Source organism: Bos indicus, chromosome 7, assembly GCF_029378745.1.
Source record: "Bos indicus isolate NIAB-ARS_2022 breed Sahiwal x Tharparkar chromosome 7, NIAB-ARS_B.indTharparkar_mat_pri_1.0, whole genome shotgun sequence".
Classification (NCBI taxonomy): domain Eukaryota; kingdom Metazoa; phylum Chordata; class Mammalia; order Artiodactyla; family Bovidae; genus Bos; species Bos indicus.
The window spans coordinates 19390567-19405937 of NC_091766.1; the positions used below are offsets into that span (position 1 = coordinate 19390567).

At 49.7% G+C, this 15371-nt stretch overlaps 1 protein-coding gene across 2 annotated transcripts in view; it reads right to left on the reverse strand.

Moving 5' to 3' along the window:
• Window positions 1-8342, reverse strand: part of HDGFL2 (HDGF like 2) — a 17431-nt gene extending 9089 nt beyond the window's left edge. For both annotated transcript variants that reach the window (XM_070793078.1, XM_019964427.2), the window contains exons 1-3: window positions 8174-8342; window positions 5700-5776; window positions 5468-5606 (exon numbers count right to left, since the gene is read on the reverse strand). In XM_070793078.1, coding sequence (XP_070649179.1) covers window positions 5468-5606; window positions 5700-5776; window positions 8174-8245 — 288 coding nt within the window. In that variant the 5' untranslated portion in view covers window positions 8246-8342. The remainder of the gene's footprint in view (window positions 1-5467; window positions 5607-5699; window positions 5777-8173) is intronic.
• Window positions 8343-15371: the final 7029 nt, after the last annotated feature.

The window sequence follows — 15371 nt, forward strand, 5'->3', positions numbered from 1 at the left end:
TGGTGCAGCCCACTATGGGAAACAGTAAGGAGGATCCTCAAAAAAACTAAAAATAGAGTTGCCATATGATCTAGCAATCCCACTCCTGGGCTTATATCAAGAGGAAATTATAATTTGAAAATATACATGTGCCCCAATGTTCACTGCAGCACTATTCACAACAATAACCAAGACGTGGAAAACAACCTGTCCATTGACAGATGAGTGGATAACCATGTGGCATATGTATACAAAGGAATACTACTGAGCCATAAAAAGAAGGAAATAATGCTATTTGCAGCAAGATGGATAAACCTAGAGATGATCACACTAAGTGAAGCAAGTCAGGAAAAAAAGACAAGTACTGTATGATATTGCTTATATGTGAAATCCATAAAATGGTGCAAAGGAACTTATTTCTAAAAGAGAAATATAATCACAGATGTTAAAAATGGACTTACGATAATCATGGGGGAGGGGAAGAGGAGGGATAAATTGGAAGACTGTGACTGACATGTACACACTGCTATATATAAAAGAGGCAACTAATGAAGGCCTACTGCACAGCACAGCGAACTCTACACAACACTCTATAATGACTTACACGGGAAAAGAATCTAAAAGAGGAGATACATGTGTATGTATAACCGATTCACTTTTCTGTACGCCTGAAACACAACACTGTGAGTCAAATATACTCCAATAAAAACTTTTTTAAAATAATGAAATATGACACAAATGAACACACCTATGAAACAGAAACAGACTCACAGGCATAGAGAACAGGCTTGTTTGTCCAGGGGTGGGGGGATGAGAGAGGATTGGGAGGCTGGGATTACAGATGCAAACTACTATATATAGAATGGATTAATAACAAGGTCTTACTGGACTTCCCTGGCAATCCAGTGGTTAGGACTCCATGCTTCCCCTGCAGGGGTCATGGGTTCAATCCCTGGTCAGGGATCTAAGATCCCACATGCCTCAAACAAAACAGCATACCAACAACAAGGTCCTACTGTATAGCACAGGCATGAATGAAGTGCTCCTTAGGAACCAAAGAGGTGGGTGTGGCTGGGGTGCAGGGAAGAGAAGAAAGTGGCAGGAGAGGGGGCTTCCCTGGTGCTCCAGTGCCTACGACTCCGAGCTCCCAATGCAGGGGGCCCAGGCTCGATCCCTGGTCAGGGAACTAGCCCCATATGCAACAACTAAAGATCCCACATGCCAAAATGCAGATTGAAGATCCCATGTGTGGCAACTAAGACCCAATGCAGCCAAATAAGTATTACAAAAAAAAAAAAAGAACATTGGGGGAAAAAACTAAAAAAGGCCACATTTCCTCAGTGTCATTACAGTCAGGGGCCACGCTAGTTGAGAAAAAAGCAAGGAGTGAAAGAGTATGAGGGTGTGTGTGTGTGGTGGAGGCTCCAGGGTGATGGGAAACACCATAGAAGCTAGGAGTTGGAGCCAGAAGCAGTGAGGGTGTGCAGCTGGGTGGCCAGAGGAAGGTGGAGGGCCCAGGTCAGGGCTGGACAGAGGCTGGTCAGTCTCCGGGCCTGCCTGCCTTGCCAGGACCCCACCCACCTTGCACTGGCCAGAAAAGCATTTCAGCCTAGGAGACGTGAGGCCTGGGTTTGAGTCCCAGCACAGCACGAACCGGCTAGTGGGACAGGTCCCTTCACCTCCTCTTCTGCCAGGTCACAAAGAGGTATCAACTGGGATCCTAGGTCAGTGGTTCTCAGCCAGGGGTGATTCTATCCCCTGGGGGGCATCTAGCAATGTCTAGAGACATTCAGATTATCAAGATGGGGGGGGGTCCCTAGCATCAAGTGGATGGGACCAGAGATGCTGCTCCATAGCCCACAGTACCCAGGATGCCCCACAGGGTGACCGGCTGCAAAAGTGTAAAAGCCCCTGGTCCCAGTCTCACATTCTAGCTAGGTCCCTCTGGGCAGTCAAGTGAATGCTCCAGGCTTCAGTGTGCTCAGCTGTAAAGTGCAGAAAAGGCTGCCAACCTCCCACCCCCACAGCCCACCTCAGCTGGGACACAGCTAGAACCACTCTGAGACACTGTTTTCTACTTCCTGGCTTGGCGGGGGGACGTGGGAACAGGTCCAGCCGCACGCTCCTGCTGGGAGCACACCAAGTGAAGGCTATCAAAAAGAATGAAGCTGTTCTCTGCATGACAAGGGGGACCAGTCGTGGGGAATAAAGCCAAGTGGAGCATTCAGTTCAGTTCAGTTGCTCAGTCATGTCCGACTCTTTGGGACCCCATGAATCGCAGCACGTCAGGCCTCCCTGTCCATCACCAACTCCTGGAGTTCACTCAGACTCACGTCCATCGAGTCAGTGATGCCATCCAGCCATCTCATCCTCTGTCGTCCCCTTCTCCTCTTGCCCCCAATCCCTCCCAGCATCAAAGTCTTTTCCAATGAGTCAACTCTTCGCATGAGGTGGCCAAAGTACTGGAGTTTCAGCTTTAGCATAATTCCGTCCAAAGAAATCCCAGGGCTGATCTCCTTCAGAATGGACTGGTTGGATCTCCTTGCAGTCCAAGGGACTCTCAAGAGTCTTCTCCAACACCACAGTTCAAAAGCATCAATTCTTCGGCACTCAGCCTTCTTCACAGTCCAACTCTCACATCCATACATGACCACAGGAAAAACCATAGCCTTGACTAGATGAACCTTTGTTGGCAAAGTAATATCTCTGCTTTTGAATATGCTATCTAGGTTGGTCATAACTTTCCTTCCAAGGAGTGAGCGTCTTTTAATCTCATGGCTGCAGTCACCATCTGTAGTGATTTTGGAGCCCAGAAAAAGAAAGTCTGACACTGTTTCCACTGTTTCCCCATCTATTTCCCATGAAGTGGTGGGACCGGATGCCATGATCTTCGTTTTCTGAATGTTGAGCTTTAAGCTAACTTTTTCACTCTCCTCTTTCATCAAGAGGCTTTTGAGCTCCTCTTCACTTTCTGCCATAAGGGTGGTGTCATCTGCATATCTGAAGTTATTGATATTTCTCCCGGCAATCTTGATTCCAGCTTGTGCTTCTTCCAGTCCAGTGTTTCTCATGATGTACTCTGCATGGAAGTTAAATAAGCAGGGTGACAATATACAGCCTTGACGTACTCCTTTTCCTATTTGCAACCAGTCTGTTGTTCCACCTCCAGTTCTAACTGTTGCTTCCTGACCTGCATACAGATTTCTCAAGAGGCAGGTCAGGTGGTCTGGTATTCCATCTCTTTCAGAATTTTCCACAGTTGATTGTGATCCACAGAGTCAAAGGCTTTGGCATAGTCAATAAAGCAGAAATAGATGTTTTTCTGGAACTCTCTTGCTTTTTCCATGAGGGTTTCCAAAAAGGCAGCTATGCAGGGTGTTAAGTGAACAGAGAATTTTCGAAGGAAACACAAGACACTGGAGGCTTGGGCTACCTTAAGAAGAAAGGGAGACAGAGCGGCCGCCCTTTTGCACTTTTCAGTCTTGTACAGGAGTCTGTACTCCCACCTGAAATGTAAAAATAAACTAAAAACATATAGGATGAAAAGACAGACTGCTGGGGCACCCTCAAAAAGCAGCACTTTCAGAAGACTGCTGTGGATGGGCCCCGGGAGAAGTGACAATGAGGGAGGCGAAATGCCTCGAGGTGCCCAGGCCTCAGCCCTAAATCACCACACCTAAACCTCTCGGGGTGGGGCCCTAGGATCCATGTTTTGAAACCAATGTTTGCTTTGGAAGCACTGACAGGTCCGAGAACCAGACAGCAGTAATATGTTACAGCAACTTCTCAACTTGGGGAGTCTGTGCGGAGATGACTGAGTATCAGAGCCACACTGTTTTCGAGTTTCATTTCCTCGAGGGCAGGCATCAATCTATTCTGTACTTTACAGGCTGTGGGTGTATAATAAATACTAAACGGTGCGATGATTCACCAGGAGGCGAGAAGCTTAAGACAAGACGAACTAGAACTTGGGTTGGGGCCAGAAAAGGATCTTGTCAACTACCTTAAAGGATGTCCAATCCCTTTACCCAAGTTGGGAACGTGCAAAGCCCGGAGAAAGGCTGGCACCAACACAAGGGGAACATCCATCTCCCAGACTCTTCGCAGGAGGCGCAAGTAAGACAGCACACACATGCAGGAAGGGTGGGCCTGCCAAACCTTCAGCAGAGGAGAGATCCGCTGAATGGACTCCTGAGCTCTGGACAGTGAGCTCCCAGAAGACAGGAGGTGTGTTGGTTTCACCTGGGATTCCTGATCCCCAGCCTAGTGCGTGGCCCTCACGCCCCAGGGGTCTGTCTATACAAGAGGGCGGGCCAGGTTGGTGGGTGGACAGAGCCACAGGAGAGGTGCATGAAGACCATCTCGAGACCTTGTGTTCTCAAGCAGGACCAGATGCTGCAGAGCTACACAGACCTTCATTCACAGAAACCAGAAAGATCCTCTGACTCCCGTTTCCCTGCCCACAGACCACGCCGAATGTCCATTTCTTCCCTAACAGCTGAGCTCTGAGCCCTGCAGTCAATTTGCTTAGTCTCTCGGCCAACCTGCAGCCCACAACTCCTGAGGCCAGGCCACCCTGACACCCCCTCTGCATCACAACCCCAAACACCCAGAGCGAGGCACCCATCCCCCACTTCATCCTCAGCTTCCCATGGCTTTTTTTTGTTTTTTTTTGAACAAATTTAACTTCAGCTTCTCTAAATTCCCTTTTTCCCCTGAATGTTCAGATGGTAATCTGGCACTCAGATGTTGTCTCTGTGACTCTTAGGGTTTCTTTCCCACCTCAGCAAGTGTTCTCATTACACCCTTTTCCCATGTCTGAAAACCTGGCAGTAAGGGGGGAAGGAAACGGTGTTATTGAAAGAAAAATATTTTTTTCCTTAGAAAACAAAAGGTTTCTTAGGAGCTCTCACAACACTGCTATACATTCAGGTTAATTCTAGAGCTGTGGGTCTGGGGGGAAGCAGGGTGGGACCCTGCACCCCTCCACCTGACTCAGGGGACAGTTGGCAAGGCATGCAGATATGTTTGGTTGGCACAACTGGGTAAAGGAGAAGCTACTGGCATCAAGAGGGTGACGGGCTGTGGAGGCATCCCCCTCCCCAACAGTACCCAGGGCAGCCCCCTCCTACAGAAAGCGACTGGGCCCCCAAATGTCAGCGGTGCCCAGTGGGAGGAGCCCTGGTCCAGAGGCCGCTCCTTTTTGATGGGACAAGCTAAGACGACCTCTGGTCCCCCATGCGTGAGTGCCCGCTGCCCTCTCCTGCACGGACTCACCAGAGGCGCGCTAAGACCACCTCTGGTTCCAGGTGCGCGCGCCTGCAGCCTCCCCTGCCCCGACTCACCAGAGGTGCGCTAAGACAACCTCTCTTCCCCGGTGCACCTGTGCCCGCCCCCTCCCCCGCCCCGACTCACTAAAGGCGCGCTAAGACCACCTCTGTTTCCGGGTGCGCCCGCGTGCCCACCACCTCCCCAGGCAAGGACTCACTAGAGGTGCGCTGTAGCTGGCGTGGGGGTTGTTCTGGATCTCCCACAGGCCCTCATTGAAGCCTTTCCTCTTGTTGGGCTTCCCGTACTTGTCTTTACACTTGTCGTAGGGGAACAGGTCCTTGGGTCCCAGGAAGGCTCTGGAGAAAGGAAACGCAGGGCCGGGCCCTGTGAGCCAGGCCACCTTGGAGGCACCAGGTGGCAAGAAGCCGCCCCCAGCGGGGGACACTTACGTTTCGTGTGTACCAAAGAAGAAGATGGGGTACTTGTTGGGTGGGGGCTTCACGGCACCGTCGGCGATGTCATCGATCTGTAGGAAGAGGCCAGTGAGGGGCCTGCTAGGGGGTTGGGAGCTGTTTCATCCAGTGACCCAGGAAACCCGTAAGAAATCGGCTGTTACTTGGAGAGAAGCATGATGGGTGGAGGGGCCCTTTCAGGGAGGAAGACGCATCACCTTCTAATTAGGCCTCTGCCTTCTTCTGAGCAGCGCTTCCCGCCCCCCAACCACTGCATACCTGTGTCGTCGTCGTCCCCCCGCCCCCGCCCGCCCCCCGCTTTCCCCAAGGTAGGTGTTTCACCTGGGCAAAACCAAAAGCTCTAAGCAGCCAGGAGGTGGGGCCAAGCCCTGCTTCTGTGAACTCCCAGGACCCTCCCACGGGACCCCCTCCCGCAAAGAGGCGATCGGTGATCCGGCTCCCAGAGGCTGCAGCTGGCAGCTCCAAGGAGGCAGAGGGTGGGGGGTGGGCTGCAGGAGACAGGCCCCGAGCATCCAGGAAGTCCCACCCTCTCCCTGCAGGCCCATGGGCTCCAGCAGTTGTCAGTCATCTCCCCACAGGAGGCTAGCAGCCCCTTCCCTTCCAATCAGGTGCTTGGAAGCTCTCTGGGCTTCGAGAGCTAGCAGAGGCGGGAGGGGGCAGAGGAGAGGGAGAAGCTGGTACTCTGGGAGGAAGGGAAGTGTCGGTAAAGTTTCATCACTCTGGTGCCCCCAAGAAAGTAAGCCCCAGCAAATCAGGTTAGAATGGGTTCTCTGGTCCTCAATAATTCCTTCCTGTCCTCTTCACAGTCTGGGGGCAGTTGGAACCTTCCCTGTCCTCTACCCCAAACGTCCTTCCTCAGTTCTCTGGGCTACTCTTCAAAGTCCTTGGGGACCAGATGTCCATCGCAAGCATCACCAAACTGCATCACCCTGAAGACCAGCTGGCCAGGGCTTCCAGGCCTGCTTCTGCTCTGACCTCACCCAGGACCTGCCTCTGAGCCTGAAGCCCAGACATCCTGGCAGCAGCACCACCAGCTGTGGACCACTCTCAGCGCTGCCTGGTTAGTGGTCCTTGAGCCCACTCTTGGCATCTTATGGTGGCCTCTCTGCAATCAAACCCCCAGCCCTGGGCAATGCCCTTCTGCTTACTTCCACCCAGAGGCAGGCAGAGTTTGGCAGGGAGCAAGGCTGGAGTCTCCAGGCATCCCAGAGTATCTCCCAGGCCACTCCTGAGCTCCTCCTGTTCCTGACGAAACTTCAGCTTCATCCTTCACCTGCTTCCCCCTCCAAACTCCTTCAGTCCTACAGTGCATATTCCACCAACTCCGGTCCTGGGGTGACTTTGACTCGGGGATGACAACCACCTCTGGACCTCTCCTCCACACCGGGCTGCCCCACACACAGTGCCTGAAACTTCACTCTGGAAATCTGGGACTCCTGCCCAAGACTCCGTCAGACCTCGGCCCTTCGAATCACCTCTGGATATCAGCTTCCTCCAAAGGGGATCCCCAGAATCCTCTCGGCCCAACCCCCTCCTCTAGCACTCTCTTTCCAGCCTGAGTACCAGAGGCTGGTCTCTGATTCAGGCCTCTCTCTATCCCAAGCCCTCCTCCCCACCCCGTACCCCCTACTCCATGCCCCAAACAGACTCCTCCACCAGGGTCTGGCAGGGGTTTCCTCCCAGGGCACAAGTGCCGAGGTCCCCCAAACAAGTCTTACTCCAATCTCTGGTCTCTGATGCCTCATATTTTCAAATCAAGTCCCCCACAGCTCCAGCGACTTTGTAAACACAAGCCCCCAGCCCTATCTCCAAGCACCAGGCCTCCTGAGCACGTCTCAACCTTGACCTTCAGCTCTTCTCCCTTACTGGAACCCTTATCCCTAGACCCCTTCACACATTTCTCCAGGAGCCCCCTCAGAACTTGGCTTCTTGTTGTCCCCTCAAAGATATCCTTCTCTCTGGGATACCTCCTTCCCTTAGTTTGGGCTCTCTCCTCAAATCCCAAATTCCTCAGCTCCCTTCACCGCCTTCAAACTTGAACTCTGGTCCGTCAGCCCCAGGTCCCTCAACAACCATGTCCCTAGGCTCTGGGACCCCAAGAGCGAGTACCCCAGGTTCAGGACACTCCACATCCCCGGAGCTAGGGTTCCTCAGGCCCAAGTTCCCCCCACAGCCCAAGCGGGCGAATTCTTCCAAGTCCAGGACGCTCACACCTCCGAGCTCAGGTTCGCCCACAACCACTGCGCAAGGGTCCTACAGGCTGGGGACCCCCACACCTCGAGGCAAGCGGATCCCCCAGGCTCAGGTCCCCCCAAACTCCGGGCGCGCGGGTTCCTCAGGCCCAGAGCCCCCCAGACCTCCAGTGTGCAAGTCTTTCAGGCCGTGGCCCCTACTGCCCCACCCCCCACCCCCACTCTCCGTCGACTGGCCCATATCCCTCGCGGCCTCACCCGGGCCGGCCAGTGCGGGTAGCCCTTCATCTTGGCGAACACCAGGTCCCCGGGCTTGAAGGCGTGCGGCATACTGGCGGCGGGAGGCCCAGGCCGCGGAAAGCGGCAGCAGCGGCAGCGGCTGCGGCTGAGGCGGCGGCAGCGGGAGGCAAAGCCGGGGGCGGGAGCAGGGCGTCGAGGGGGCGGGGGCGGTGGCCGGGGTAGCGGGTCGGAGCGTGTTTATTGGCCAGCGCCCCGCAGGAAGTCCCGCCTTCCAGTCGTCACGGGCGGGCGACGACGTCGCTCAGAACCACGTGCGGGGATAGAGGCACAACGGGACCAATGAGAAGAGGGGTTGGAGCAGAGCAAGTTAACGGGATTGGATAACGGGTAGATCCAAGGGGGCGTGACCAAGATGCCTAATGGGTGGGGAAGGAGGTTATGGGAGGTGAAAGAGGAAAGGTGGGTGGAGGGAAACAGAGGCTCTCAAAGAGTGAAGAGGCGGGCAGCCAGGGCAGAGGGGCGGGCCATAGACCGCCATGGGAGGCGGGACCTTAAGTAGGAAACATGCCATTGGATAGTACAGGAAAGAAGACCCAATCACTGTAGGGGGCGCGTCGTTGATAGCCTCCCGCGCCTCTGACGGGGGACAGAATATGGAGTTAAAGGCCATTGGGCACCAAAAGAAAAGCGGCTCAAGGTAGAGAGCGCGCATTGGCTATCACAGGAGGAAGGGCTTAAGCGGTTGTCTGCCATTGGATATAGTAAGAGACAAGGTTCAACTCAAAATAGGGACGCGCCGTTGCCTGCTGTGGGGCGGGGCTTAGGTGTAGGGGTGGGCCATGTGGAGATTTGAGGATAACCACCCCAAAACTGCACAAAACGTTATTTCTTCATTCGCGACAAGTTTGTTGAGCATCATGTTGCAGAGCCACAAAATACCCCAAATACGTGTTAATTCAGTCGAGAAAATTGTATTGAGCCTGGACGAGTTACCTAATCTCAGTTGTCTCCGTCTCCCCACCTGTAAAACGGGATTCATAATGGTACCCATCTTATGGAGGAGTAAAGTTTAAACGGACATCACCACCCCTATACTCTTCCAGACAATAGCAAATACTGGAAGCGCTGAGGTGCTATCTCCCTCGCTCTTGAAGTATTCGAGTTTTAGCATGTAAAAGAAATATCAATTTCTTTATAATTAGGACCCAAGGAAGGGACTAGGGGTAAGATAGGGCGCTTAAGAAAGAGCTAAATAGGACTTCCCAAGAACAGTGGGTAAGAATCCGCCTAACAATGCAAGAGACACTGGTTAGACCCCTGGTCCTCAAGGAAGAATAGCGCCTCCCCGCCCCGCAACCCCGCCCCAGAGAAAACCCTAGCGCAGCAACCAAGACGCAGTGCAACCATAAATAAATTAATTTTTAAAAAGAAGAAAGAGATGAATAATCAAGGTCCTAATGTATAGCACAGGGAACTATATTCAATAACCTGTGATAAACCATAATGGAAAAGACATGTAACTGAATCATTTTGCTGTACAGCAGGAATTAACACAACATTGTAAACCAACTATATTCCAATTTTAAAAAAAGAGCTGAGTAATGGCGGAGAATTCGTCTCTCCTGGGGGAACAGAAGGATTTGCTGTAGGAGATAGTAGTTTAACCAGAGAGATAAAAGATGACTAGACACAGGTCCATATAGTAAGGTGGGCGCTGGAAGGGACATTTGAGGTAGAAGGGACAGCAAAAGGGTCCATTGAGGACCTGTCTTGTTCCTTGTGAATATCAGTGACACGCTTGGGTTTTAACTTCTTGGGGGGAAAAATGGAGGGATTTGGGCACAGGGTACGGAGATAATATGTTAATCTCAAGAAACATCCTTGTGCACATGAAATATATCTCAAAAGGACAGGTTTTTTTTTTTTTTTTACAAAATTTAATATGAAAAGTTAAAATGAGCGAAGTTTAATATGAACCAGCAATTTCAACTTTATGTATCTACCCAAAAGAAATGAAAACAAACATCCATGCCAAAATTTACACAGCTATAGTCATAACAGCATTATTCACAAAAACAAAAAAGGGGAAATAATGCACATGTCTGTCAACAGGTAAACAGATAAACCAAATAAGCCCTGTTCTGATGAATTTTATCGCTGACCCTCCAGCAAGAAAACGAAACCTGGGACTGATATACACGACAACAAGGATTAACCTCAAAAATATACTCAGTGGGAAAAAAAACAGACATCAGGTCACATACTCTATGGTTCCTATGTCACATGAGAACGTCCAAAAAAGGCAAAATTTTCAAGACAGGAAGTAGATCAGTATTTGCCTCAAGCTGAGGCTGGGAATACATAGTGATGGTAAAGGAGTATGAGGTTTCTTTCTAGGGTGATGGAAATGTTTCAAGACTAGATTCTGGTAGTGGTCCTTGTCATTTAGTTACTGTCGTGTCTGACTCTTTTTCGAACCCATGGACTGTAGGCTGCCAGTCTCATTTGTCCATGGGATTTTCCAGGCAAGAATACTGTAATAGGTTGCCATTTTCTTCTCCAATGGTCCAAGAGCTCTGTAAATATAAAATATACAATAAAATTCATTGAACTATACACTTTAAAAAGGATGAATTCTAGGGAATTCCCTGGTGGTCCAGTGGTTAGTACTCAGCACTTCCACTGCAAGGGGATGAGTTCAATATCTGGTTGGGGAACTGAGATCCTGCATGCAGCACAGTACAGCCAGAAAAATGAAGAAAGAAAAAGATGAATTTATTAATAAAGACATTTTAAAAGAAAAAGTTCTTTAGGCTGCTATATGAAGAAAGGCTGTAGGTAAAATTGACAGATAAAATTCAGGAAGCCTGGGGCTTCCTTCCCTAGTGGTCCAGTGGATAAGAATCCACCTGCCAATGCAGAGGACATGGGTTCCATCACTAGTCTAAGAAGATCCCAAATGCCAAGGAGCAACAAAGCTCATGCATCGCAACTATTGCGCCACCACTGTAAGAGCCTGTGCTTGGCAACAAGAGAAGCCATCACAGTGAGAAACCCACACACCTCAATGAAGACTGAGCACAGCCAAAAACAAGTAAATAAATATTTTTTCAAAAAAATTCAGGATTTTTTAAAATATGAATTATAGTTATACTTTTTTAGTATAAGTATGTTCCATGCAATATTCGTGACATTGCTGCTGCTAAGTCGCTTCAGTCGTGTCCGACTCTGTGCGACCCCATAGACGGCAGCCCACCAGGCTCCCTCATCCCTGGGATTCTCCAGGCAAGAACACTGGAGTGGGTTGCCATTTCCTTCTCCAGTGCCTGAAAGTGAAAAGAGAAAGTGAAGTCGCTCAGTCGTGTCTGACTCCTAGCGACCCCATGGACTGCAGCCCACCAGGCCCCTCCGTCCATGGGATTTTCCAGGCAAGATTACTGGAGTGGGTTGCCATTGCCTTTTCCGAAAAAGGTATTTACTGGACTGGCCAAAAAGTTCATTTGAATTTTCTGTAAAATGTTATAAAAAACCCCAACAAACGTTTTGGCCAACCCACTGCTGGGAAAGATTGAGGGCAGAAAGAGAAAGGGGCAGCAGAGGACTCGATGGTTGGATGGCATTACTGACTCAGTGGATATGAGTTGGAGCAAACTCCTGGAGATAGTGAAGGACAGGGAAGCCTGGCGTGCTGCAGTCCATAGGGTCTCAAAGAGAGGGACACAACTGACCAACTGAACAACAACAATGTTGTACATTCTACACCATGGATAAACCCTGAGAACTCTGTGCTCCGTGAATAAATCTAGTCAAAAAGGACAAACACTGTCTGATTCCAAAGGAGGTCCCTAGAGGAGTCAGATCCACAGAGACAGGAAGTAGATGGTGGGGCCAGGGACTGGGGAAGGAGGAAGGGGAGTCAGTGTTTCATGAGGACAAGTTTCAGTTTGGGAAAATGAGAAAGTTCTGGAGATGATGGTGGGGGTAGTTACACAGCAATGTGAATGTGCTTAATGTCACTGAGCTGTGTACTTAAAAATGGTTAAGATGGTGACTGTGTCATAAATATTTTATACCAATAAGATAATAAAGAATGAATACACATATCATCAAATAACAATATCTAACACATAGTTTATATCATCCAATAGAAATATCTGACACATACTTCTTTCTGAAATGGTTAAGACCATACCTTTTGTTTGTTTGTTTGGCCATGCCGGTGGGCAGGTGGGATCTTAGTTACCGGATCAGGGATCAAATGTGGGCCCCAGCAGTGAAAGTGACGAGTCCTAACCATTGCAATACCAGGTGTTCCCAGGAATTCCCTATAAATTTAAAGTATGTATGCATGTGTGTGCTAAGTCATGTCCAACTCTTTAACCCCATGGACCACAGCCCACCAGGCTCTCCTGTTCATAGGATTTCCCAGGCAAGAATACTGGAGTTGGTTGCCATTTTCTCCTCCAGGAAATTATGCATATAAAACAGTAAAGTATTTGTATCTGAAATTCAGATCCTATAGGGCGTTCCATATTTTTATTTGCTAAATCTGGGCATCCTCATATAGGAAAGAAGTTGCACAATAAATGAGGGACTTGGTACAGAGGGGTCTGGCCTAGGCCAGAGTACAGATGGGGATACTGAGGCCCAGAGACGGGCTAAATCCGGTCTGTCCAAGGACAAGCATGCCACTTCTCTGGGTTCCCGCCACCAAGGCCCTCCTGTTTCAGTGCAAACATCTCTCCCAGACCTTGAGCCACTGCAGAAAAACCAAAGCTTCCTGCACAGACCTGACAGAGCTACGTTGCTGTTTAGTCACTCAGTCATGTCCAACTCTTTTCCAAGTCCGTGGACCATAGCCCACCAGGCTCCTCTGTTCATGGGATTCTCCAGGCAAGAATACTGGAGTGGGTTACCATTCCCCTCTCCAGGAGATCTTCCCAACATGGACTGAACCTGGGTCTCCTGAATTAGCAGGTGGATTCTTTACTGATGAGCCACCTGAGAACAACTAAAAACAAGTACCAGGCTCTGCTGGGGGCAGAGTCCCCAAGAGGCTGGGAGAGCCCCAAAGTGGCCAGCTGAGAAGGGAGAAGATCAGAGGATCCACACCTTCCCGCTGAATCGGTGGTCACTGAAGCCAGCAGCTGAACCGCTAGTCATCACTAGTGGGGAGGTGACGTTTCTTCCTGGTGCTTGAGAGAACAGTTTCTGGTACTTGGCCCCAGGAGGCAAGGTGGGGAAGGGGCTGCCCTGCCAGATAGAACTGCATGAAACGTCTCCTTCTAATTAGCAGGTGACCTGAGCATGCAGTGTGTGCTGCAGGCTTGATCTCCAGTTTACAGACAGGGGCATCAGATTTCAATCCTATCATTAACAAATATTTACTGCACACACAATTGCACTCATCTCACACACTAGTAAAGTAATGCTCAAAATTCTCCAAGCCAGGCTTCAGCAATATGTGAACTGTGAACTTCCTGATGTTCAAGCTGGTTTTAGAAAAGGCAGAGGAACCAGAGATCAAATTGCCAACATCCCCTGGATCATGGAAAAAGCAAGAGAGTTCCAGAAAAACATCTATTTCTGCTTTATTGACTATGCCAAAACCACAAAGTCCTTTGACTGTGTGGATCACAATCAACTGTGGAAAATTCTGAAAGAGATGGGAATACCAGACCACCTGATCTGCCTCTTGAGAAATCTGTATGCAGGTCAGGAAGCAACAGTTAGAACTGGACATGGAACAACAGACTGGTTGCAAATAGGAAAAGGAGTACGTCAAGGCTGTATATTGTCACCCTGCTTATTTAACTTCTATGCAGAGTACATCATGAGAAACACTGGACTGGAAGAAACACAAGCTGGAATCAAGAATGCCGGGAGAAATATCAATAACTTCAGATATGCAGATGACACCACCCTTATGGCAGAAAGTGAAGAGGAACTAAAAAGCCTCTTGATGAAAGTGAAGGTGGAGAGTGAAAAAGTTGGCTTAAAGCTCAACATTCAGAAAATGAAGACCATGGCATCCAGTCCCACCACTTCATGGGAAATAGATGGGAAAACAGTGGAAACAGTGTCAGACTTTATTGTTCTGTGCTCCAAAATCACTACAGATGGTGACTGCAGCCATGAGATTAAAAGACGCTTACTCCTTGGAAGGAAAGTTATGACCAACCTAGATAGCATATTCAAAAGCAGAGACATTACTTTGCCAACAAAGGTCCGTCTAGTCAAGGCTATGGGTTTTCCTGTGGTCATGTATGGATGTGAGAGTTGGACTGTGAAGAGTCCCTTGGACTGCAAGGAGATCCAACCAGTCCATTCTGAAGGAGATCAGCCCTGGGATTTCTTTGGAAGGAATGATGCTGAAGCTGAAACTCCAGTACTTTGGCCACCTCATGTGAAGAGTTGACTCATTGGAAAAGACTCTGATGCTGGGAGGGATTGGGGGCAGGAGGAGAAGGGGACGACAGAGGATGAGATGGCTGGATGGCATCACTGACTCGATGGATGTGAGTCTGAGTGAACTCCAGGAGTTGGTGATGGACAGGGGGGCCTGGCGTGCTGCGGTTCATGGGGTCACAAGGAGTCAGACACGACTGAGCGACTGATCTGATCTGATGCAATATTGCTCTTTACAGCATTGGACCTTGCTTCTATCACCAGTCACATCCACAGCTGGGTATTGTTTTTGCTTTGGCTCCATCCCTTCATTCTTTCTGGAGTTATTTCTCCACTGATCTCCAGTAGCATATTGGGCACCTACTGACCTGGGGAGTTTCTCTTTCAGTATCCTATCATTTTGCCTTTTCATACTGTTCATGGGGTTCTCAAGGCAAGAATACTGAAGTGGTTTGCCATTCCCTTCTCCAGTGGACCACATTCTGTCAGATCTCTCCACCATGACCCGCCCATCTTGCGTTGCCCCACAGGCATGGCTTAGTTTCATTGAGTTAGACAAGGCTGTGGTCCTAGTGTGATTAGATTGACTAGTTTTCTGTGAGTATGGTTTCAGTGTGTTTGCCCTCTGATGCCCTTTTACAACACCTACCATCTTACTTGGGTTTCTCTTACCTAGGACCCTGTAATTACCTGTTGTTGTCCAACTCTTTGCGACCCCATGGACTGCAGCACTCCAGGCTTCCCTGTCCTTCACTGTCTCCCAGAGTTTGCTCAAACTCATGTCCATTGAATCAGTGATGCCATCCAA